This window comes from Thamnophis sirtalis, unplaced genomic scaffold (assembly GCF_051295495.1).
Source record: "Thamnophis sirtalis isolate CommonGarterSnake01/CBP01778 unplaced genomic scaffold, rThaSir2_p1.2 scaffold_6, whole genome shotgun sequence".
Taxonomy (NCBI): domain Eukaryota; kingdom Metazoa; phylum Chordata; class Lepidosauria; order Squamata; family Natricidae; genus Thamnophis; species Thamnophis sirtalis.
In genome coordinates this window covers 60,431,092-60,457,234 of record NW_028261386.1, presented here as the reverse complement: position 1 = coordinate 60,457,234, position 26,143 = coordinate 60,431,092, and the positions used below count along the sequence as shown (strand labels likewise).

At 36.1% G+C, this 26,143-nt stretch overlaps 1 protein-coding gene across 2 annotated transcripts in view; it reads left to right on the top strand.

The window, feature by feature from the left end:
* The window catches only part of LTBP1 (latent transforming growth factor beta binding protein 1), a 208,087-nt gene extending 182,943 nt beyond the window's left edge, over positions 1-25,144 (top strand). For both annotated transcript variants that reach the window (XM_014058956.2, XM_087717961.1), the window contains 6 exons: positions 1,945-2,073; positions 3,628-3,768; positions 6,453-6,623; positions 19,935-20,057; positions 23,279-23,428; positions 24,524-25,144. In XM_014058956.2, coding sequence (XP_013914431.2) covers positions 1,945-2,073; positions 3,628-3,768; positions 6,453-6,623; positions 19,935-20,057; positions 23,279-23,428; positions 24,524-24,693 — 884 coding nt within the window. In that variant the 3' untranslated portion in view covers positions 24,694-25,144. The remainder of the gene's footprint in view (positions 1-1,944; positions 2,074-3,627; positions 3,769-6,452; positions 6,624-19,934; positions 20,058-23,278; positions 23,429-24,523) is intronic.
* The last annotated feature ends 999 nt before the right edge of the window (positions 25,145-26,143 follow it).

The following is a 26,143-nucleotide window of genomic DNA, read 5'->3' as shown; positions in this document are numbered from 1 at the left end:
GGCACAGCATTTGATCAGTGTAATTCTCATCAATCAGTTAAAGTGCTTTCCAAAAGGGGAAAAATAGTTTTTGCACTCTGAAAACCTCCCAAAAACGCTCAATTTATTGCAAAAACGCACCCATTTTTTTCAAATAAAAGGCATGGGGTGGCTTGCAGAATGTTCCTGGGGGAGTGGGGGTAGCCAAAAATGAGCAAAAAAGGCCAATTTTTTGCAAAAACGGCCATGGTTTTTGTCAAAAAAATTGCATGCACACCCTTATGGAGACTTATAGAGTGCTGCTGGGGGCTGGCGGGGCAAAAATCGGTCCATTTTTTGCTCATTTCTGCCCTCACCGGCCCCCAAGAGCTCTCTGAAAGCCTTCATAAGGGTATGCACAGCCATTTTGGTGAAGGGGGCGGGACTTCAGGAGGCAAAAAATTCTGTATTCAGTGTATAAGAAGCACCCAGATTTCCAGCCTCTTTTTTGAGGAAAAAAGGTGTGTCTTATACTCCAAAAAATATGGTATCTTATATACCTGAATGATTTGACCAAATTTTATTTGGCCTTGTGTAAATAGCAAATTGGTGTTGTTTAAGAAATAACACAACACATGGGATAAAAATTGAGACATTTCTAAAATTTAAGTGTAACATAAAATATGCATTCAGTAATTTAAAAAACTAAAACATTATACACATAAGCTAGTTTATAAATATAAAATATTGTAAAAAAAACATTAATATTCCTTTGTCCTGGTTGTTTAGATGATGAAAACAAGTGTATGTAGAAGGCTTTACAAAACTTTTCCCAAGCATGTAAAAATTCCTGGCTATCACTTACATCAAAACCTCTCAAATAACAGAATAGATACATTTTAGAATTCTATTCAATGATAATTATTGTCATAGCTGTACAGAGGAAAACATCACTGCTGTAATTTCCAAAAGGGATCCACAAAATAGTCATTAATTCTCAGCGGCTTTTAAATCAGATATAATACAGAACCAAATCATGAACACAAATTGGGGTATATTGGTAATGTTAGTAATGGTAAATTGGTAAAGCTAGTACATGAAAGTAATTTTGGAGCTGGAGGTAAAGGAGGGATCTCCAACCTTGGCAACTTTACACCTGGTGGACTTCAACTCCCAGAGTTGGCTGGGAATTCTGGGAATTGAAGTCAGCCAGGCTTAAAATTGCCAAGGTTGGAGAGTCCTGAAGTAAAGCGCTTGATTGAATTGTCTTCTAAATTTTACCATTAATTGGCATTATCAAAACTGCTGCTAAGGCAATCCTCATATGACAACAGGATTGCTACATGTAGTGGAATTGTCAATATAAAAAAGAACATCTCAAATGAATAAATTGTTTCACATATATTAGTTCTATACTAAATAAATATCAAGAATAAGTTGCCAACATTCCAGATGAGGCTGTTGGTCTCAAAAGACAGGCTCTTGGTTGTTTAACAATTTAATCATGCCATGCAACTTCCCATGACAAAGTTCTGCAATTGATTCTTTATAAAAATAACACTTTTAACAAAAATAAACAAAAGTACTTCCCAGTTTGTTATTTTTTACTTCTAACTTATGAGTTTTAACTTGTTGTTAACTCTGTTTTTAATATGTGCTTTTACTCGTGTGTTTATATTTTTGTTATGTTGTTTAAAACATATGTGTTTAAAACCTATGTATACACATAGGTGAGATGGGTGGTATAGGAATTTAAAAAACTGAAATAAATACATAATTTCACCTGAAGAAAATGCAAGTCCCTTAGAGTAACTTTTTAGAAACATATACTTGTTTTGGTCCATCATAGAGGCTAATGTACAACTCCGGTGTTTTATTTATTGTTGTTATATACGGAGATTAACCATATCTGTCCTAACAATTTGATCTGAAAATTCATACTCCACTTACTGTATATGTTTTAGAATGTCTGTGTTTCCTTTTCAGATGCTGATGAATGCCAGCTCTTCGGCCAAGAAATATGTAAAAATGGCTTCTGTTTAAACACACAGCCAGGTTATGAATGTTACTGCAAACAGGGCACATATTATGATCCTATAAAGCTTCAGTGCTTTGGTGAGTGTTCAGGGGGAATCATCATATTCCTCTCACTGGGGAAAGACAACAAGATCAAGATCTAATTTTTGACCGCTTATATATGTAGCTGATATATGGAACCTGATTGCTTTTATTCCTCATATGTTTCTTCAAAATTCTTTAATCACTTATTATTTGGAGAAATATGGAACAATGGCTAGCACCAGTCTGCTTGATTGCAATGTCCAGAAAGAATGTTGTGCAGAAATTTTGCTACGTTCTTTTGTCCCTAAGGCAACCAGAGGAAGGGATATATGGAGGTAACATTACAAAGAAATAAAATACATGATTATTTTACAGTGGGATATACAGCAATAATCCCAATTATATTCAATTTCATCTTCCTATGGTAAAAGTTTTTACTGAGACTTATTACACAATATGTAATTAACTTGGGGTATACTTTCTGAGTTGCATAACAAAAGGAGAGTAGATAAATTTTATATTGCCATTACAGGAAGAAACCTCTGAATAATAGCAGCTGGGAAATAAAATGTGAAATAGCCTAGCGTCCTCATTTAAACTTGTAGTCTTCCCAGGAATCCTCTAGAATGTTACCGTGAAAAATGGTGGGATGAGTGAGATTTTGATGTGCTCTAGCTGAATTACATTTTTAATGAGATAAAGTTTGTCAACAATACCAGAAAGCTGAAACCGGAAGAAGTAATTAAATAATTTGTGGGAAACTGTCTGAATTTTCTAACAGGTTTTATATTACAGGTTTTACAGTCCTACAATTTGACTAATGTACAGTTAGACTCCCATTTTTTTATGTATAATGTATAAATATACATGGATTCTTTTTCAGTGAGGGTCACATTCTGTTTATAAAAAAATTCATTTGAGGAGATGAGTATTTTTGCATACTATCTTGTCCCTAAATATGAATAGCAATTCATACTTGTGATTATCATAAATGTATTCCCATTAATCCACTGAATTGCCTACTTATTTACTTTTCGCCATTTAACTGGAAATTATTTCTAGTCATGGCCTTGACTTTTGAAATCTAAAAAGAAAAGCCATTCTGAATAGAATAACAGATTGAAAGGAAACCACAGTGAAAGGTTTAATTATCTTGGGTCCAGATAACTTTTCTTTTATGATATAAAGCCATTTAATTTCTTGAACTTATATTGTTGTTGTTTTTCTATAAAATGAGCTGTCTGAATAACAGTCAGTTTTTGTCTGAATATTCATGAGGATCAGGTAAATTTTTGTCCAGTAGTACTAATAGTCTTGTTATTCTAGAGAGAAAGCATACATATAATTTATTGAGAATATACTTGCTGTGCTGATATACCAGGTGTGTAGAAGAAAATAAATCCACAAGAATATTTATTTGGGTGCTTCAGGAATAAATGTCTGTTTAACAGTTTTCTTCCTTGTGAATATGTTCAGTATGACTATCTTGATTTTAAATACCTGCTAATGAAAAATACAGTCCAGAAGTTGATCGCTGCAAATGTTCTATGCACGCTATTTTTCAGGAAGTGATTTCCTTTGAAGTACTTTTCATTTGCATTTGAACAGATACAGATGAATGTCAGGACATCAACAGCTGTATTGATGGCCAGTGCATTAATACTGAAGGCTCTTACAGTTGTTTCTGCACACATCCAATGGTTCTGGATTCTACAGGAAAGCAGTGCATCAGATCAGCGGAATCTAGTGGTGTGCATTATTTTATGCTTTGCTGTGTTCAGGTTGAAAGCCAAAATATATGAAATCAAAAAGAATATTGTAGGCTTATTATTAAAGTATTCAATGTGCTTCTTTCTAAAATACTTTTGATTCATAACTGCAAAGCCCTTTTGCTAGGTATGTCATTGTGTTTAGTGGACTCTAGGGTTGCAGTAATCTGCAAAACATAGGAAAACTACCATATTTTTCTCAGAGTATAAGACACACCGGAGTATAAGACTCACCAAGGTTTTGAAGAGGTTTTTTTTTAAAAAGGTAGATAGCGGGATAGAGAGGGAGAGAAATAGAGAGAAATACAGTAGGTAGGTAGGGAGAGAGAGTAGTTAGGTAGGAAGGTATGTAGATAAAGGGATATATAGAGAGAAAAATAGAGAGAGATGGAGAAATAGAGAAATACATTAGGTAGGTAGGGAGAGAGAGAGAGGGTGTAGGTAGGTAGGGAGAGGGATAGAGAAATAGAAATAGAAAGAGAGAGAGAAATACAGTGGATAGGTAGGGAAAGAGAGTAGGGAGAGGGAGAGAGAGAGAGAAATTCAGTAGGTAGGGAGAGAGAGAGAGTAGGTAGGTAGATAGAGGGAGAGAGCGAAAGAGAAATACAGTAGATAGGGACAGAGAGAGGGTAGGTAGGTAGGTAGGTAGGGAGAGGGATAGAGAGAGAAAGAGAGAAATGTAGTAGTTGGGTAGGGAGAGAGAAAGAGTAGGTAGGTAGGTAGATGTTTCTAGGTGTATTTACCCATGTGCTGGAGAAGGAAATCACTGACAATCTACAGCACCTAAGACTTGTTTCTGCTGGCACAGCACTTGATCAATGTAATTCTCATCAATCACTCTAACTAAAGAGCTTTCCGAAAGGAAAGGAAAGTTTTTGCACTCTGCAAACCTCCCCAAAATGGCCCGTTTTTCTCCAAATAAAATGCATGAATAGCCTTGGGGAGGCTTGCAGAGTGCTCCTAGAGGTGAGGGGCCAAAAATGAGCAAAAATAGTCCGTTTTGGGGGAAAATGGGCCCGTTTTTTGTCAAAAAAATTACATACATAGTCTTATGGAGGCTTATAGACGCTGCACAGGGCTGGGGGAGCAAAAAATGGCCCATTTTTTTCTCATTTCTGCCCTTCCCAGCCCCCAGAAGCTCTTTGAAAGCCTCCATAAGGGAATGTACAGCCATTTTGGTGAAGGGGCAGGGTTTTGGGAGGCAAAAAAAATGCTGTATTCGATGTATAAGATGCATCCAGATTTTCAGCCTCTTTTTTGAGGAAAAAATGTGTGTCTTATACTCTGAAGAATAGGGTAATTATCTGCAGAGATAATTACTGTTATAATGTTATAATGGATATTACTACAAAATATCCATTGCAAGGAAAACATTCTATATACAAAATAGCCAAGTTCACATGATTTGTGCCCAAAATGTGTGTTCTATACACGCACTTCCCCGTAACACATGTATTACAGGCCCAGATACAAAATATGTGAGTTTCAAGCATAGGTGTTTTGAAGTGGGGCACAGAAGGGAAACAACAAACACAATAGCAGCAGTGCACAGTAGTAGCAAAATAAAAGGAAAGGAAAGAAATGTTCTGGGAACATGAGCAAGTGAGCTGCTTGGGTTGTACCTCCCAACATTTAAGTGTGATGATAGCCAAGGAAAGATAAAGAGAAATAAAGCACTGAAAAAATGTAGAAGAGGTGAGGAACAAGCCTTTTGGGGAAAAGAACGTGCTGAGAAAATTAGGGTGTGGTCTGATGTCCAGGCTATGCAGAAGATAAATTTATTCTATTTATTCCACCAGATCCCTCCAGAATTTATTTAGACTGGTGTTTCTCAAACTTTAAGATTTAAGTTATGTGGACTTCTGTTCCTAGAATGCTGGCTGGAGAATTCTGGGAGTTGAAGTCCACATACCTTAAACTTGCTGAGTTGAGAAACACCAGCCTAGACTACATTCCAGAATAACCAAATATTTCAGATTCCAATTTGGCTGACCCCTGACCTGACCTGACCCCTGACCTGTCCAGAACAATATATTCAAACTTCTGACCCAGAGTATAGTTGTTCCACATATAAAACTAAATACATACCGCAGCAGATATGAATAGCTCAGGGGTTTGATGTTCTCTGAGCTTGGCTGTTTTCCTCAGACATTTTGTTACTAGACTAGGTATCATCAGTTGGATACTTTTGAGAATTGAGAAAATCTTGAGATTTTCAATAAAATACAAAAACAGTATGAGAATCCTAAAATTGCAAATCTTCTCCATGTTATTGGGAATGTAAAAAAGTGATTGCTTTCCCCCTCACACTAATCAGTTTTTAATGATAATAATAATTGTCCTTAAAAAAGAATTGCCCAATATCAGAGATATTTCTAGAGAGCCCTGAGTATTAATTCAATAAAATGGATGTGATAATTCCAAATTCCTTGTGTGTCCAATCACACTTGGCCAATAAAGAATTCTATTCTATTCTATTCTATTCTATTCAACTGCCTTATTTGTTTATATTTGAATATATACTGTATATTCAAAAAATATCTCATTTGATTTTGCAGAAAATAAATATCTTTACAGTGTAATTCCACACATATTGAATTGCGTTTTTATTTTTACAGATGGGGATGTTATGATAAAACAAATACTTTCTGGGTTTTGTTTCAGAGCAAACTGAAGAAAGTGATGTCTACCAGGATCTTTGCTGGCAACATCTGAATGAAGATTTTGTTTGCAGTCAACCTCTTGTTGGGAAGCAGACTACTTACACTGAATGCTGTTGTTTATATGGCGATGCATGGGGCATGCAGTGCGCCCTATGCCCCATGAAAAACTCAGGTAGGACAAATATTCATAGGTTGAGAAATATTTAATATTTGTAATAATATCAATTCAGAAACATTACTTAGCACAAAGACAAAACATTTTCATTGCTGTTCAGATGACAAATTATTTTGACTTTCATTTTGCACAGTCTGAATTCAAATTGTCTTCAAATAAGATCACAGTTTAGTGATTAGTTATTTAATGTATCTCTCAGTAATATGATGAGTGACTGTATTGATATTTTCTAAAGCATTATTTGGGCAATCCTAAATATTTAAGTTTAGATGCTAATATGATTTAATTCTGCTGAAATATCTAGGATTTTACATTAAAATAATATCCCATTAATCGATTTGTTATGTAGTTCCAACCAACTTAAGTATGGAGTAGGTTACATTCAATCAGCAAATTGTTTGTGAACATACACAGGATACCAATGTATCCTAAAAATGCGATGACTGTGCTTCTGGATAAAGAAAATATTTATGTCTCTGAATCCATATTCCTAAATTTAGATTCAAAGTAACGAAGCCACATAATTCTTGTAGAATATTATTTGATGTATTTTTAAAAGATAGTATACCAAATACTAAGCTCTGACTAATGGACATGATTTATCTTTGATAATATAAATGAATCTTAGGCTTACATAATCAGTTGAATAAATTTTGCAAATATATCTTTCATTTTTTAGTTCCAATATCAAATTTGTATGAATTTTTTTCCTTAGTTCTTCTGATTGAAAAAAAAATCAGTTTACTGGCTCCTTAAAAAGACGTTGAGAAGATAGATTAATAATTTCAAGTGGTAATAGGAATGGGAACTGTTTTTCTTCATGGCAGGAATTGGTTTATAAGTTGTATGCTTTACAAAGCAATGACCTACAATGTGTTTTATATGTGTTTATATATTTGTTTATATATTTGTTTCTTCATCCACTGTTTCAATAACCTTACATAGGTTGGAGATGGGGGAATGTGTTCCCCTAATATTATCTACAGTGGTTTTTTGCAATCCAATTCAACAAACTGTATTTTAATTTCCAGAGTGCTGTACCAGAATGGTTCAGATGGGAGGGAAATCACGGGCACAGTGGAGGAAAAAATTGGAAACTAAATATTGTGTACCATTGGCTTCTGCATATTTAAAGCTAGGGCTTGCTGGAGGTTTGCCAGAAAAAAATTCCCTTAAATATTAATTTATAACTTATTTTTTCTTATGAGAAGAATTTATTGATTTTTATGAGTTTTACATTTTCCATTGATTGAGTATTCTCCAAAGTAGTTACCTTCAAATATTAGTTGAGAAATATAATCAAACACATCTAGGGAGAAATTATTAGGGAAGGTGATTTAGAAATTGTTGCCAGAATGTAACTTTGAAGAAAAATACAGCTTTGTTTAAAATTAAGCAAAGATGGGGTTATGTCTGATTAGGTTCGTAGAATTTATTAATTGTAATGATTGCTTTGATGAGGCTGTAATTTATACAGATACATGGTGTATACAGGTATAATCAGTTTTGATTTTTTAGATTGGCTGAAAAAATAATCTCAGTTTGACCTGTCTCATTATGAAATAAGATTTTTTTATATTCTGCCTTCTCTTTGTGGGCTGATAGATGTACAAATGAGATAAAAAGCATTAAAGATTATGCAGACTGCTTTTCTAATACACTTACTTGCTGGCTGGTGAATTCTGGGAGCTGAGTCCACACTTCTTAATGCTTTCAAGTTCAAAAAACTGTGTGAGATCTTGGTCTTTCTACGGAAGGAACTTGTGGCTTTTATCTCATCACAATGGAAAGTGTAATCCACAAATCTGTCACTCATGGCCAGAACATATTGTATCACTTAGAGCTTGCAATGTGTTCTACAGTCATGTAATACTCCAGTTTTTTTGCTTCTTATTTAACAAAGTTTGATGGCTTGCATTAAGAAGAAATAGGATAGATTATAGCATATATGGAAAAATATTGCCTCTTATACCATAGTAACAATCTTACTTTTAGTTTTTAATTTAAATTTGGAGAGAAGAAATTTATTCAAACTTTAAATGATGAAGTTGATACAAAGTTGATACAAAGCAATTTGTTCCTTTATTACTTGATCTTAGTAAAAAGTATTCAAGTTTTGGAATATAAACTTTCCCCAAGACAAAATAATTATGAATAGTGCCTGAAATAACAAAGTACCCAATTTTTAAGTTCAAATATTTAAAGTAATAATCTTGGTTCAAAATAATTTTAAAAGTTTTCAACCGGTAGTTCATATGCTCAGTTCCTGTATAGAGAAATTGCAGTTACTCTCTAATTTAATTTTAGATTTATACACTATATTGATTAGACTTGGTTTACTACTAAAATCTCACTCTTCCATGATACTTTAAACATATGATTATGGCAACAGGGAAGCAGTTTATATAGATGATTCTCCAGTTTAAGCAATATATTTCTGAAATTACCCAAAACATTCTTAGTGTTGTTACAGAACAGCATTATCTGTTTTCCAATCATATTTTCTGATATTTAGAAATACAAATTTTGCATTTAAAAGAAAATAGGGGCTTTGAACAGCATGCATTTAATAATAAAAAAGTATTTAAAGTTCTTTTATTTTTAGAATTGTATTAAACTTTTATATTCAGTTTTATTTAACTCTCACAGTGTTTTAAGCTATGCTTTGAGTTAAAGCTTTACAATAATTATTAAATTATTTTTACTAAATTAATAAATTATTTTTAAGCTAAATAATACTTAAATACTTCAACAATACTTATTTAGTATTGTTAAATACTAAATAATACTCATTTATGTGAAATTTTCCTTTATCATTGCCTGTAACTTTCCTTTATCTGTACATCAGTTCTCGTCAGTTAGCCTTTTGTCTCTAAATTAGAGTTTACAGACTTGAATTTATTAGACAGAGCAGAATTCAGCATTTTTAATGGGATTTTATTGCATCAGTGCTTTAGTATGGAATGCTACTAAACAGGAAGCTTAAAAGAAGTGATGCCAGAAAATGATACCAGTAACATGCAAGCCCATGGCACATTACAAATCAGATTGTGATTTGGAAATGCATTTGGTTTGTTGCCCTGTCTCGGTTAAAGTGAATCACTGGAATTTTCCATTTGTAAAATAATCTACAAATAAATCTCTTCTGTTAAGCATGTCATTTACATGTTTCCAGGAAACTTTTCAGTTAAAAATCCAAGAATTATCTGAACAGAGAATAATGATTCAGAGTCCGTATATGTAAACATTATCAACTATTATTAAGCTGGTTAATATATGCTAAAATATATTTATTTGGGAAGCAAATAAATACCAACAGAAAGGCCACAGGAAGATGTTTGTTTTTCACATTAGGAAGAAAAGATATGTTTGAATAAATAGTGGGTGATGGTTAGATATGGAAAAAAACAAGATTTTTGTTATGAACGTTGATGTTGGGGAAACATCTACCTGGCATTAAGAAAGAATGAAGTGCGAAAATAGTTTAGAGTCACTGTGCAACTGTAAAAGGGCCAGAACCAGCCCTCCCTGAATTTCTTATGACTTTATCTAATAGTTCCCATGGGAGAGATGCTAGGCTGGGAAGATTCTTGTATTAAGGGCAGAACATAATAAAGTAGTTAGCTCGAACTCTACACATGTAGGCCAGATTGCTTATGCCTGACAATAAATAAAAAGATGCTGACTAATGTGCATCCCAAGTGGCATTGTATGCCAGGGATAAAGGTAAAATATTTATAGAAATATTTAAGATTAAGTTTCAGTTTTCTTTCTTACTCAAGTTCACAAAGTATTTCCTTTGGTAAAAGTTGCTGGAGGTAACTAGAATGTGTAATTTAGGTCATCTGGCATGTTAGAATGAATATAGCCTCACAATAGTAATGTTGTGCTGGTCTTGCCAACTGATTTGTTAATTGAGTTTGTTTATGTGCAAAATCAGCTTGATGCTATACTATTCTATCTTCCCATGACTATTCTAGAAATAGTTTCGAGCACTCATAGATAAAAACATACAAAATTTGCAGAACTGTACTTAAACCCAGCTGTTTGTAAAATGGTAAGGGCTTTTGTATGAAGACTTGATTGAATTATCCTCAATAGTCATAAGATGTAAACTACTTACTTAGCATAGAATAGTTCTGAGAATGCCACTGTTCTGCCACAGTGCAGAATGTTCTGTTCAGGATAAATCTTGCTTTAGAACCTCAGATTTTTATATATATATATATATATATTAAAAGCATTATTCCCAGTCTATACAGCCACAAAACATTCTTAGAAGTGCATGAGCAATGTGTGCTAAAATCACAGATGTCCTGAGCAGACTTAACCATATCATTACACAAATTGAGGTGGCTTGATTTGGAGCATTGTCAAAGTAAGTTTAACAATAGTCAGTTGTTCTGATCCCCTCTCCGGCCTGCGAATCACCTAGACACAGGCTTGGCTGTTTGCCATTCTTTAATCACAGAGTTATCGACTCCTTTGGCTGAAGGCCCAGACAAGACTCACATGCAAGAATAGTTGGCAGCAACCCAAATCCAACAGACATGGATACAAGACAGACAGAGTTTTCCAATACTGTTTCGAACGGTTGTTTCCTGCAAATGTCACCTCCCAACTTCTCCACTTACATACTCTCTTGGGAGGGGCCAAGCCACAACCACCTGGGCTTAATTATCATCTTTGAGTCTACCTCCGGAGCTGCTGCTTCAGTTTCCCCCCCCCCTTCTTAATCTTGCATCAGGGACAAACTGCCTTTGATCCTCCCCACTGCTCCATGCCCAGGCACCTCCTGGTGGCCAACCAGCCTCTCTAGTCCCTGCTCTGAGTCTGAACCCTGTCCAGGGTCCTCCACATCTTCCCTGGCAGACTCATATGGTTCCTTGCTATCCGAATCCATCAGCAGCTCAACCGGATCCTGCCCGGCCACAACAGTCAGTTATTCATAATTTGAATTACTTATTGCATCCTTAGCCCAGGAAAACTGGTTGGGGAACATCTCATTATTATCTTGCCCATATTTCTTCCACATGTTCATAAATCTATCTTTTATCCACATAACCATTGGACATAATCTTAAAGAAGAAGAAAATTCATTTGGGTTAAGAGCATGACTTTATGGTCTGGAGTAAGACATTTAAGGACCATCAGATTATTTGGTTTAGCATCTCCAACAATAGAGAGACAGTGCTTTGAACTTGAAGACCATACTAAGGGAAAAGAAGTCTTTTAGACTTGTAGTCAATAATTACAGTGTCTAAACTAAGTTGGATAAAATAAGGAATACCCTGAACATTTAGTTTTTGGCCATGTACAGCACTGTACATAAACTCACTGTGCCTAGAGCAGGAAATCTTTTTATCCCATTGGTACACTTTAATTTATAGTATTGTTTTGACTTTTGGAAGCTAGGAAAACATGTTACTAGATGATACAGGATCAAGCCAGAATTTTTAGCTAGGGGAAGCTTGTTTAGTTTTTTTAAAAGTAAGTTTTAAAAAGTTTTTTTTAATATTTTAAAAGTTTTTTAAATATGAGCCATGGTGGCACAGAGGTTAGAATACGTATTGCAGCTACTTGTGCTGACTGCCAGCTGCCTGCAGTTCAATTCTCACTGGCTCAAGGTTGACTCAGCCTTCCATTCTTCCGAAGTTGGTAAAATGAGGATCCAGATTGTTGGAGGCAATATTCTAATTCTGTAAACCACTTAGAGAGGGCTGTAGAGCACTGTGAAATAGTATATAAGTTTAAGTGCTATTGTTATTAAATTATTTACCCTATTGAAAGGTTAACAATTTGACTTTTTTTTTTTTGCAAAAGAACAATATACCTTCAACATTCAGTAGTTTGTGCCAAAATAAGTGACAAATGGGACAGTGGGGACCTGTGTAGCCTGTTTGCCAAGTCTCCAGACTAAATTCAGTTGTGATGAGGAATAGTATCACTACAGAATTGTAATTCTGCAGTTTTTAAATACCGAGTGCAAGGAAGTTGAATTTTAATTGATTTGTGAAAATAACTGCAGTCAGATGTTTGGCTGAAGAATTCTGGTTTATGGTTGAAGCTGAAACTACATTTCCTCCTACCAGACATATCAAAAGTCAGGAAAATGCCATTCTATAAAATGCCACAATTGCTGGATATTTTAAATGGGAATGGAAATTTTAAGCAACTCTCAAAAGTGTTATGTTAGATATATTTGATATTAAATTGTACATACAGACATTACAGTTCTGATTCAATTCAGAGTGCTGGTATTTATCCTAGTATATGGCATGGCTGCACTGGGGATATCCTTGCCAAGTTCAGTTCAATTTCTCTGAACATTGAATTGAATTGAATTTGAATTTATTTCATTTATATGCCGCCCTTTTCCCCGAAGGGGACTCAGGGCGGCTCACAATCCAAGTCAAGGGAAGGGGTACAAATAAGAAATAAAAAAGACGAACAGAACAATACACAATTTAAAAGCACACAACAACCATACCATTCAAGGGGGGGGGCAAAAGCTCTTTAGCCCCAGGCCTGTCGGAACATACAGGTTTTAAGGGCTTTGCGGAAGGCCTGGAGGGTGGTGAGGGTTCGAATCTCCACGGGGAGCTCGTTCCAGAGGGTCGGAGCAGCCACAGAGAAGGCTCTCCTCTGGGTGGTCGCCAGCCGGCATTGGCTGGCGGATGGAATTCGGAGGAGGCCTAATCTGTGGGATCTGATCGGTCTATTGAAGAAGAATTCACTCTGGATATCAGGAGATGTTGGAGATTGGTGTTTTTAGTAGCAATCCCTGCTCTATGGAACATGATCGATCTGAAACTGCAATTAGCCACTAATTTTGTTAAGTTCAAAAAAATATCTCAAAACTACCGTACTTTTCAGAGTATAAGATGCACTTTTTCCTCTCCAAAAGAGGGTGAAAATCTCTGTTCTTATACACCGAATACGGCCATTTTTGGCCTCCCAAAACCCCATCCCATGCCTCCCATTTTATATATGTATGTATGTATGTATGTATGTATGTGTGTATGTATATGTATGTATGCAGGTTTTGGTGTATTCGGGTCTTTTCCCGTGTAAGATTGAGAGTATCTTGGCGACGTTTCGACGAGGTCCCACTCGTCATCTTCAGGCTGGTGTCTTTGGCCTCGTGCCTGTGTGAGCAAAGCGTGATAGGAGCTGCCGTCCCTCTATAAATATTGCTGGGGTGTGTGGAGTGCATTAGTAATCAAGATGTTACAACACAGCCAACCAATCTGCTTGCAGCAACAGAGCCAGCACTCATAGTCCCAAAAATATGGTACTTTTTGAGACCTTTGGATACACAAGGATTACACAACTGGACTTTTATTGGTTGTTTGTTTGCTGTTACAATTGCAAATATTGCTCTTTTGTTTGTAACATTAGTTGAGGTTGCCATTTTGATTGGTTTGCTCTCCAGAGTTGCCCAGGTTGTGTCATTTTATAAGGATACATAGATAGACAGAAGAAGTTGTGATAAATGTATTTATTTATATTATATAAACTGACTTTCAAAAACTCACCACAGCTTACAAAATAATGCAAATATTAACTAAAATCAGCTCAGCCCAACTAAATGCATCATTATCCTCCTTAAAAACTTTACAAAACTGTTCAGTCTTTAAGATAGTGTGGAAAATTGTCAAGGAGCGTGTCAGATTAATCTCAGGAAGATTTGTGTTCTACAGCCTAAATCAAGAAGCAATGCCTTCTTTTATCTTTGCTTGCTGATTTCATTTGGAGTAGGATTTTTAACAGATTCCTTCTGCCTTGACCTACTAGTTGGGTCAGTTTTTGTGAGAGATTGTGGGAAAGCTGGGGGCGAATCAGTTGACAAATTATATCTAAAGGGCAATTCATTCAAGTTGGGATTCATCTGGGAAAGAAAACATTACAAACAGACTCCATCTTAATTAACTCACTATAAATGAATCAAAGACATTCTAGGAAATACCTATTACATAGCCAGATAGACTTCAAAGGAAGTCCCATGTAAAGCTAATTGCAATAGCTAATGCAAAATGATTAAGGGCATGCATCACGTTCCAGGAAGGGCATCTGCTGGCACATCAACTACAGCTGGTCAAAGACCCTGCCCCAGTCATGGCAACCACCTGTTAACTAGGACCAGCTTTACTTAGTTTCCAAAGTCAGCTAGGTGCTCTCACCTACTAAAATCTTGGCAGAGATATCTAATAAACAAGCCCTTCTAATTGAATATAGTGATAGTCTGACTGGCCAAAATAATAGATGCTTCTGAAAAATAATCACATAAAAGAATGCATTCCATCACTTAAGTAGCATCTTTGCTTGTTTCAGTGAAAAAGAAAAAAAACCCTTAATAGTTTTTTTGTTTTAGATGATGCAATTCCACAGCTGAATAAATAAATACTTGAGATCCAAAATCTTTGATCAGGATGATAGATGTAACTGGCTCAACAAATGCTTTATTATGCCATATTACATTTGCAATTAAACTGTTGGCTGTGGAAATGCTGTTGAAAAATTACTTGGCTCCTTTGTTAAGAAAGTTACATTGCAATTGTTGGAGTAAAATAAATAATGTTTAAAAATATAAATTGTGCTTTTCTTTGCACAAGGCTAACAGATTGCAAAAAATATATATAAAATATTTGTAGCTAGAGTTTAAAGATTTATTTTCAGGGACAATATATATTTTGTTAGCATAAATCTAGTGCATTTAGCAATCAAGATATGTTATTTCTAAAATAATCACATTTGCTGCAGCATATTTGAAAAAAATGGCTCAATCATTATTAGTTCAAGGATTGTCTACATCACTAAGTACATGGGAGTTTTGACATTTTTTTGTACCTTCTCTGAATTCATTTGTCACTAAGTAAACAAGCAGGTGGCACTTAAGAGAGAAAAATCAAAGATGCTTGAAATTATTTTTACACGACAGGGTTCAATGATATCACCCACACAGCATTAATCAACCGAATAAGCATTTGAATTATTTTTTCCAATTGCTGTAATACAACTTTTAATTTATTGCCCAATGAAATTATCTTGTTCTTTAAATAAATGTATTTCCAGTTATTCCTAGAAACTCTACTTGCACTTAATACACTTCACTCTTTACACTGAAGCAACATAAGACAGCAAAAATTAAGCAAACCCAGATTATTTTACTATTCATATTGTATGTGTTATGTATATTCTTCTATTGTCTTCAATTAGTTTGTTAAAAAATAATATTGTCCCACAATAGATAAATAAAATAGATTTGCTTCAGAAAAAAAGTAGCTGTTTCTCTACCCTGTCCATCAGTCATGTAGAATGTTTAGGAATAACTTCAGACATGCTGAGAAGAATATTCTACCTATCTGGTGGATTAAATCACTCATATACACTCAGATTGAGCTCTAAATGAGCAAGTTCAATGGAGGTGCCTGGGGCCTGGTCTTCTGGGTTTACCTGAAGAGAGTTAGTGCCTGTGACTTCCAATGAAAAAGTAAGGTCCCTATCAGTGGTGGGTTCCAGATCCTGTTGCAACTGGCATGCTGCAATGGGGCCCGGCATCCACCACATGAATGCACGCAGCGCACTCATGCATACTTACTGCCCGTGATACTCCAGCTGCTCGGCAGAGCGTTGCACAGGTGCCCTACACTCCATACATGAAAGCCCTGATTGGTTCAAATAGTGGTAAGGAGAGCGGGCGGGCGGGTGAGCCCTTCAGAGCACCATACCAGAACGGTACCTGGTGCTCCCAGCAGGCACCGGTACGCCCATACCGGGACGTACCGGTTGTATCCCACCACTGGTCCCTATATACCTGAAGAGAAGCTCCATGTCCCTCCTGGACTGCCCAGGAAGTGATATGTGGTTGGCTCCATATAATAGCATAAGCTTGTCTGAGCAAGGACTCATCCCTCTAGACCTAAAGTAGATGTTAATGTACCACATCCACAAACCATCACTGGACCAAAAAATTCTGGACAATTTTAATTCAAAGGATGAAAGATTGTTGAGAAGAAAATCAGGCAACAGCCTAAGAGATCCTGCAGCAAACAGGTCAACAATACAAACTCAACACATACAACTGCCAGATCAGATCATTAGTCTACATGGGTAGTCATTGACTTACAACCAAAGTTGGGACTAAAATTTATGTAAATGATGCAGTTTTTAAACAAGTTGTCACATACAGTAGCTAGATCAAATTTTACAGCTTTTTTGATCACATCATTCAGCAAATTACTATGGTTGTTAAGTGAATCATATGATTATTAAGTGAATCACATGGCCTTACATTTTACATGCTTACATTTTTTATTCTTATTGTTATATTTTTACATCAGGTAATTCTCCCCCAACATCTCCTGTTTCATAATTCTTATAAATCAGATTCTTTGTCATCCAGGTTAGATAATCTAGGCTAGTCCATGTAGAAGGGAAAGCTGCAAAAAGTTATACCCACTTCAATTATTGTGGAAATATTTATACTCAGTTTATTTTATTGGAATAGTTCATTGCTTATATTGCTACAAGTTATGTTCTTTAAGTTAGTAAGAGACAAAAACAGCAAAATCAATCATTATAAATGTCCAGCCCTGAGAAACACAAAAGCCAGTTGTGCAAACAGAAAAGTATTTGGAGCAAAAGTTATTTTACTGAAAACCATGCATGATTAGGAAAGTACCAATGTATTTCTCTGCTTTTGATCCCAAAATGAGCTTGTTCTTGGCTTTCATTCAGATGTTTTCATTCCAGCTTTCCTTTATACTGGCTGTCCTTCTACACTGAAGGTTCTTTTAAATGTATGTAATTCCCTTGGTAAAGTATTCCATGCAAAACTGTGTTGTATTGATAAAATATTTGGCTGGATAATCACTCAGTTTTGTTTTTAATGGTACATAGAAACATCCATCAAAATCTTTTTCTTTCCTAATAGACCATGTTTCTAATACACTGGGCTGTTTTATACATAATGAAGTATTTTCCTTTTTTATAGTCTGCTTAATTCATTTCTTTTTAGTCTTTTGCAAACCATAGTTTGTCACTAATTTGAATCAGCAATCTATGTTTATAGTTGCATAAAAATCAGAGGCTGTTGTGAGATATACCAACAATTTGAGGGGAGGGAAGTGGGGAGGGATGTCGCAAACCAGTAAGAACTAAAAAGAAGTAAGTCAAATTTGTAAAGGGAGATAGAGAGTATAGAGGAAGTCTTTGATTTAGAACCATTCTGTTAGTGGCCGTTCAGAGTTACAACAGCACTGAAAAAAGTGACTTATGGCGTTTTACACATGTTGCAGCATCTCCATGGCCACATAATCAAAGTTCAGACAGTTTCAGTGTCCCAGGGTCACACAATCACCCTTTGTAGCCTTCCCAGCTGGTTTCGGACAAGCAAAATTGTTAGATATCCCCCCCCCACAGCTGACAGACTGACATAGGTTTCCACCAAAGTCCTCTGTTCCAGTGTGAACAGAGGTTGAATCTCATTGGTCAAGAGGTCTGACAGATCCTTGTAAAAGGAGATGCTGCCAGACCATTCCTCAGCCAGATGTTTACTTGACTTGCAATAAAGAGCTGTTGTTACTGAAGCCTTTGTGTGCCTCCTTTACGCGATCTAACAAAAGTCATTGAGACAATCTAGCTCTCTTAACAATCACACGATTCATTTAACAATGCAGAGATTCACTTAACAACTCTGGCAAAAATATGTCATAACATGGGCCAAAACCACTTAAGAATTGCCTTGTTTAGCAACTGAAATTTTGTTTCTTTCAAAAAGAAAATCAAAGTAATAAAGGCACATAACCTTAATGTATTCCCTTAATGGCAGCCGAGATAGTGATATCCAGAGTGAGACATGCTGTGTAACCTAACTCCCTTTTCTCTTGCAATAAGCCTGCTTACTCAAATTTCGTGAGAATCTTGCTTTTGGTTTTGAACTGCCAGAAGTACCTTGAGCATATTAATCTTAGTGTTTACACCATATCCTTGTAGATCAATACCACTACATCCTCATTAGGGATAGAAGGTTGAGGTTGTGAAATGGTGGCATGCCTAAGGCTTTGTAAGAGAAAGGTTCCCTGCACATGCGTGCTTCTTTTCTTTTCTGACTCTAATGGCTCATCTCGGTTTCTAAGCCAAAGAGCCAGCGCTGTCCGAAGACGTCTCCGTGGTAATGTGGCCGGCATGACTAAACGCCGAAGGCACACAGACTGCTATTACCTTCCCACCAAAGTGGTCCCTATTTTTCTACTTGCATTTTTAATATGCTTTCGAACTGCTAGGTTGGCAGAAGCTAGGACAAGTAATGGGAGCTCACTACATTAAGCGCTTAGCCACTGAGCTACCGCTTTGTAGTTGATATTAAAAGCAAGATTTCAGTGAGGGAGTGTTTGTCAGTTCAGCCTTAAGCCTGCTGTGGTTTTTCCTTTACTACAGAAGTGAAAAAGCCACAAGGTATTTGCTGGTAAGGATTAGACTTGTGGCTTCACTTCACAATATATTATATTTTTAATAAAAGGGAGTTGCCTGACAAAAATAATGGAAGTTTGATTTGCTCAACCCTTCTTCCCATTATCTGGTGAAGCAAAAAGTACCGTATTCTGCATGTATATCTTTTATTAGGCAACAACATGGGAAACCTCTAGCCAAACATTCAAGCTTTTACTCTATGTCTCTCCCAATTTAAAATAGCACAATTTAATTGGCTTTAAACATTCACATGGAATGGTTCTGTGTGATTTTGAAGCAAGTGAAAAACAGAATTGCTCAAGTTCAGTAAAGTTGGGGCATGGTGGTGATGTTTTTAAGCAACTTCAATCTTTTTTTTAAAAAGGAAAGCAATATAAATTGATAAATATGGGAAATGAGCATAGGATTAATTGTGTTCAAAATACAGGTAGTCCTTGGCTAATGATCACAATTGAGCCCCAAATTTATGTCGCTAAGTGAAGGATTTGTTGTTTTGCCCCATTTTCTTGCCATATTTGTTAAGTGAATCTCTGCAATTTTTTAAAAATAACCAAGTTATTAAGCTAATCTGGCCTCCCCATTGATTTAGCCTCTCAAAAGGTTGCAAAAGGTGATTACATGACTCCAGGACACATCAATAGTTATAAATATGAGTCAGTTGTCAAGCATCCAAATGTAAATCACGTGACTATGGGAATGATGCAATGGTCATAAGTGTGAAAAATGGTCATCAGTCACTTTTTTCAGTGCCATTGTAACTTTGAACAGTCACTAAATGAACTGTTGTAAGTCGAGGACTACATGTACATTTTACTCTTATGTGTTTCTTTCCAGAGGACTATGCCCAGCTATGCAACATTCCTGTTCCTGGATCCCGCCCATATGGACAAGATGCCTTGGTTGACTTTGAACAGGAACATTACACTTCGGAAACCGATCCATATTTCATGGAAGACCGTAAGCCTCCTTTACTCCTTAAGTCTAAGAATATATAATTTATTTATTTATTCTTAGAGTTCACAATATTCAAAGTGTTGCATGTTTTCTATGTTTATTGTGGGTAATATTTTTTTGGGGAAAAGTATTCATTAGGAGTTATGAATGGGTTCAAACTATAACACGTTTTTATTTCAATAAAGTGAAGTAAGCAGGTAAGTGTGACAATCCAAGCACTTAAATTCAAATGAATATTCAGTGTTCTCGTTATCAGACAGTTGTCCCTTTGGAACAGACAGTGTTAGGTGTTGCAAAGAAACATGCTTTCTAGTGTACTATACAAATGCAGACTTTTTCAATGGCATTAATTCAAATTTAATACTTGGTCTAGTACACAGGTGTGAAATAAAAGGCTTAGAAACCTTGCCAGATTTCCTTTAGGCTATGGATACACCTCGGAGATTCTATAGCAATAACTGAACTATTTTCAGAGTTAAAAGGAGATATTCTTGAGGGGGTAACTTTACAGTGGTTGATAACTTGACAACTACTTACCTATTTATTTGTTAGATTTATATCCTGCCTTTCGTTTGAAGCAGGATAAATAATAGTCCCTCCTCCCTTTGATCCCCATAAAAAACATTCTGATGTATGTTGGGCTAACACAGAAGACTAGCCTAAGGTTACTCAATGAGTTTCTATTGAATCTGCACCCTCTACACCCCAGTGCCAGTCTTAAACACTTCCTCACACTCAAATTTACCTCTTCAACTTTTAAAATAAAGCAATACCGTCTAATGCAATATAATAAAACAGACTCTAGCAAACCAAATTTGCTAGATTTCAGCCAGAGAATAGTTGTCTGTGGCCTGTAAACTGAAATATCATATGAGAAAAGCACCCAAATCACAGTTGGCCTCTGCTCAAACATAGAAAGAGAAGAATGGGATAATAACAAAACAACAATTTAGGAGACAGAACGTACAATATTGGCATTGGCATCCAGTTACAATGAACAATTTGTAATTTAAAAAAATCTCATCAAAACTGACCACATTTTCCACTATATTTCTTACACCTGGCTTCCATATCCTGGTCTGATAGACTATCCCTGGCAGTGATGGGTGGGGATAGCACAGAAATTACATTAACATTTTTAAACGTTTGGCCCAAGAAGTATTATCTATCTAGCTACCATATATGCTCTACAAGAGCTGCGGAAACTGTAAAAGAACAAATTATCTCTCACATACAAGCAGCATCCTTAGCAGTAGCCTTTTCATCTCAAAGCACAATTAGTGTTGAATTAGTGGCCATGGAATTTAGTAATATCCAATGTTTTCATTTTGACAGGAGCCAGCAACATAATGTCCGTATAAGGGAATTTCTCTTGATTTTCTTGTGTCAGAAATGATGATATCTTCCTAAAATGCCATTCTATCCGGGACTGGTGACTGCACTGCAGTTTTTGTCTTGCACAAATGATGTTATTTCATGTTACCTTATGTTATCAATTTTGGAACTTTAAACCTGAAAACAGAATGTATAAGTTGGATGTTCTGTAGAATTTTCCTGAAGATTATCCTGGGCATCTCTTGTTTAGTATTTTGTGGGTGGGAGGCTATTCTATGAGCATTTGTGGAGGGGGGGGTGGAATCACCATGCTATATGCAAGACAAGAAGCAATGGATGGAAATTAATCAAGGAGAGAAGGAACCTGGAATTAAGGAGAAACTTCCTGACAGTGAGAACAATGAACCAATGGAACAGCTTGCCATCAGAAGTTGTGGGTGTTCCATCACTGGAGGTTTTATAGAAGAGACAGGACAGCCATTTGTCTGGAATGGTATAGATTCCCCTGCTTGAGCAGGGAATTGGACTAGAAGACCTCCAAGGTCTCCTCCAACTCTGTTATCCTATTTGTTCTGTTATATATCATTATTTGCTAAGGTCTTTGGATTATTCTATATGTAATGAGACTTACAGTAACACCTTTGTTCCTGCCTACTCCTGCCTATCACTGCCATCCTAAACAAGTCCAATTTACTTTCACAGACTGAATGGGCAATCACTCACTTTTCAATAAGTTCTACATCCTTCAACAATTAGAGTTACATTTCTTTCAGTCAACATCATTCACTGATGTTTTAAAAAATCCTATACTATAATTGCTACAATTTGCTGCCGGGGAAATATAAGGACCATTAATTCATGCATAGTTAGCAGAATAAATACAATCTTATATATATTGTTCTCCTGTAGAATCATGTAGTATAGAAACTCATTATAATTTCCATGCGTATGTTTATCTTAGTAATCAGCTGCATACTATCAAAATGATTTTGTATATCTTAACCAGCTGTGGTAACTTGTTTTTTTTAAATAAGACTTATTATTTAAAATTCCAATTGCTGTTCCCCTCCCATCCAGCAAACAAAGGAGTGGTGCCCCCCCCCGCCATGCTTAGAAATCACCCCTATTCAGAAAGTACTCTTCAAAAATGACCTCATGGAATTGTTCCTTCTTCGACCAATCAAATTTTACAAAGCTCTTAGTTCTCAGGTTTCCCCCCAAAGTACTTTTAACTTGTGCTTGGCTGCCATCTACCGTTCTCTTCAGTTATGCTGTTGCTTCTGAAAAAAATCTATGCTAAGGGTCCTTCCTCATAGCTGAATTAAAATGCCATCTGCCAATCTTGAACCGGCAAAAAAGTATGCCAGCAAAAATGGTCTTGCCTATATTGCAAGTCCTATTCTGCCAAGTATATCTATCAATTGATGCTGGTTTTTCTTACTTATTATAGGCTGTTAATGTGTTTCCCTGCTTTGTTTGTCCTTTCATCATTAACCTCCAGTCCAGTCAGTGTCTCTAATATATGGTTGTAATAAATAATCTTGGGAGATCTTGGGAAAAAGATGCTGCCTAAGGAATAATCAGATAAGAGACAACAGAGCCCACAGGAGAAGCAAGAGACTCAGAAGGGACTATTCCTTAATTCTTAGGCTATAAAGGTGTTGGGGGGGAATTGTGCCTTTAGACTTGCAAACGTAGCTTTTACAGTAAAGTAGAATTAGTTTATTTATGTTTGTGTTTCCTGTCTGGTCTACATGAAAAGGCTAAAATCAATCTTGCAAGCCCAACTTCGTAACTTCTGACTTTGTGCTAGAGAAGCACTTAGTTTTTTGAATGAGCATGAGTACTAATTTGTGTATTTACATCAAAATTCTTTTTTTAAAATCCAGGTTTCCTGAATAGCTTTGAGGAATTACAAGCTGAAGAATGTGGAATTCTGAATGGATGTGAAAATGGACGCTGTGTCAGGGTGCAGGAAGGATATACTTGTGACTGTTTTGATGGCTACCATTTGGACATGACCAAAATGACATGTGTTGGTAAGAATGTATTGCACTGTTTATACCCAGACAATTCCCATAATCTTGAAAGATAGAAAATTACACTAATATCTTTCAGAGTGAGTGTCAGATGGCCCAGAGGGATATCACACTGCAAACAACAGGTTGTACAAGAATTGTCTAAGAAAAAAATAGCTTATCCCTTTCCAAGGGTACCTGGTTCTGACATCTTCAGTTTTACAATAGTTTTATATATATACTTTATAACTAAGACCTTCATTTAGAATCTCTGCAGTGTCCTTTAGTCACATGGTCACCATTACAATCATATGTTGTCCTACTCTTGACCTGATTTTTTTTAATCCTTGCAGAGCAGAGAGATTGGAGAGGAAGGGATTACAACAGAGCAAGCAGGCACGCAATGTAGAATACACATTGAAAGCAGTGTGCTACCCCCAGTATCTCTGAATGCACTATGCCAACTGCCTGGTACATTTTCCATTGTGTGCCTGCCTCTTTTGCCAAAGCAACTCTCGACAGCAAACAAAATTTAAAATTAAAACAACAATAGAAATAACTATAAGAGTAACATTAATTTACAAAAAAATAAGAATTGCAGTTGGGAAATATATCTCAAAGCCAAACAAAAACCTGTGGATTGCTAACTTCCAATCCCACGTGGTTGCAAACAACCAGGTCTTCTCAAAAAGCCAATAGGTTGGGGTTAATCTACTCTCCAGTGGTCAAGTATTCCAAAGGCATGCTTCCTGGGTCCCATAAAGTGGCGTTCCTAATTTAACGAACCCAAAGCATACCCTATTATGCCTTCATGCCTTCCAAGTGTTGCTGTGCATTTGGATGCCAAGCATATATGTATTAAATTTCTATGCCATCAGTATCTGTTAGAAACTCAACCAGCATACATTAAGGGTGGTTGGGATATCCCTTTATTCAGTAGTATTTTTCCTGCCACCAGTAGTATTTACTATAAGTGTCTACATAATTTGTAGGTAGATAGATTGTGATGATTTAGTTAGATTATTTTTATTTGCTCAGTCATTTTTCCCCCTCTTGTACCTATCCTCTGGTTGAACGCAAAGGGCTAAACCTGATCCAATTCACATTTTCTTCCAGATGTGAATGAATGCAATGAACTGAATAATAGGATGTCTCTGTGTAAGAACGCCAAATGCATCAATACCGAAGGATCTTATAAGTGTGTGTGTCTTCCGGGCTTCGTCCCTTCGAACAGGCCAAACTACTGCACACCCTTGAACTCAGACCCAGAAAGTGACCTGGAGTGAGCAGCTGCCCTGTGATTTTAAGTCCGTATACTCTGCACTGTATAAACAAAAGGCAACAGAGAGAAAAGCATATTTAACTTGTGTTAAGGTTGTGCCTAATCCAGAGGTTGGCTATATATAAAAAACAAGCAATAAAATATCTTCTTAAAAGTGAAAGGTGATGATTTAATATATATCATCTTCACTAAAGCAGCAGACCAAATGGACACATTTCCCTGTGTGGAAGAAGTAATTAAATATACTATGTGTTCATAAATGAAATTCATGGGAATAAGCAATAAATGCTGTTATTTTGAACAGAAGGGTTTGGGGTTTTGTTTCTATTTTGTTTGGGGGGGTTGGTTTTTTTTTAAACTATTGCTTGATTTATTTGGTATATAATTAGTTGTGAAAATATGTTATAGTCCTTTTTTATTTAGCAAATCTTTGCCTAATGTTCCTTTCAAAGCTTTCCCCCCCCCCCCACTTTTAATCCAGCTATGGCAAGAGATTAAGCAATTTTCCAAACACAAACGAAGTAATGTTCGTCTTTGTCTGGAACATTGGCCAGTGACTTTTAAAAATTGCTAACTGACTGCCCTGTGGAGCAGGCACTGTTCTTTAAAAGAATGTACAGTCCATGGAGAGAAGTCTTTTGTATTCCTTTTGTACTTCACATGGCCTTTTACTGCACTTACCATGCATTACAGCCAGACTTGCCAAGTTTCAAAGCTGCTAGAGGAGTTCCTGTTTGTATTGTAATATATAAATTGAACACAAATCTTGTGTTGGTTACCCTAACATATTAAAGCTCAATAAAATCTGTTTTTTAAGGAAAAAAAATGTCCCCTGTTTCTAAAATGTCCTTTTATTCCCTTTAATTTTATTGTAATTAATGTGACATAATAAGTGACAATAATTATTCAAGTTCACTAGCTTGTGTTTGTAGGGTTTGGCTTTCATGATCATGGGAGATTTAATCTCGTGTCAATCTATTTGGATGGAAAGGTGGGCTGCAGCTGTTTTTCAAAAGAAATCTGATTCATTCATTATGCAGAAAATTGGGCAGCTTGCAGACCTTAGCATAAGGCGAGTTGTTTTATGCACTATTTCAGAGTATACACTTGGGCATTGAATTGGATCACTCATTCATCATTAGAATAATCCTAATATTCAGCAAGTAAAAAGCAAACTATCACCAAGATCAAAAATAGTAAACCTTGCTTTGGGTTAAATTTATATTTACCAACATAAAAATAAAGGGAGGCTAGTATAGATATATTTCAAGCTATTTAGCTCTTTTCAGCTAGCCATACCCTTCTGGGATTCAAACCCGGGCTACTTGGCTAGCTGACAGAAGGGTATGGCTAGCTTGAAATATATCTATACTAGCCTCCCTTTATTTTTATGTTGGTAAATATAAATTTAATACAAAAATAGTTTGTCGCAAAAGCGGCTGCCTGTGAAGGCT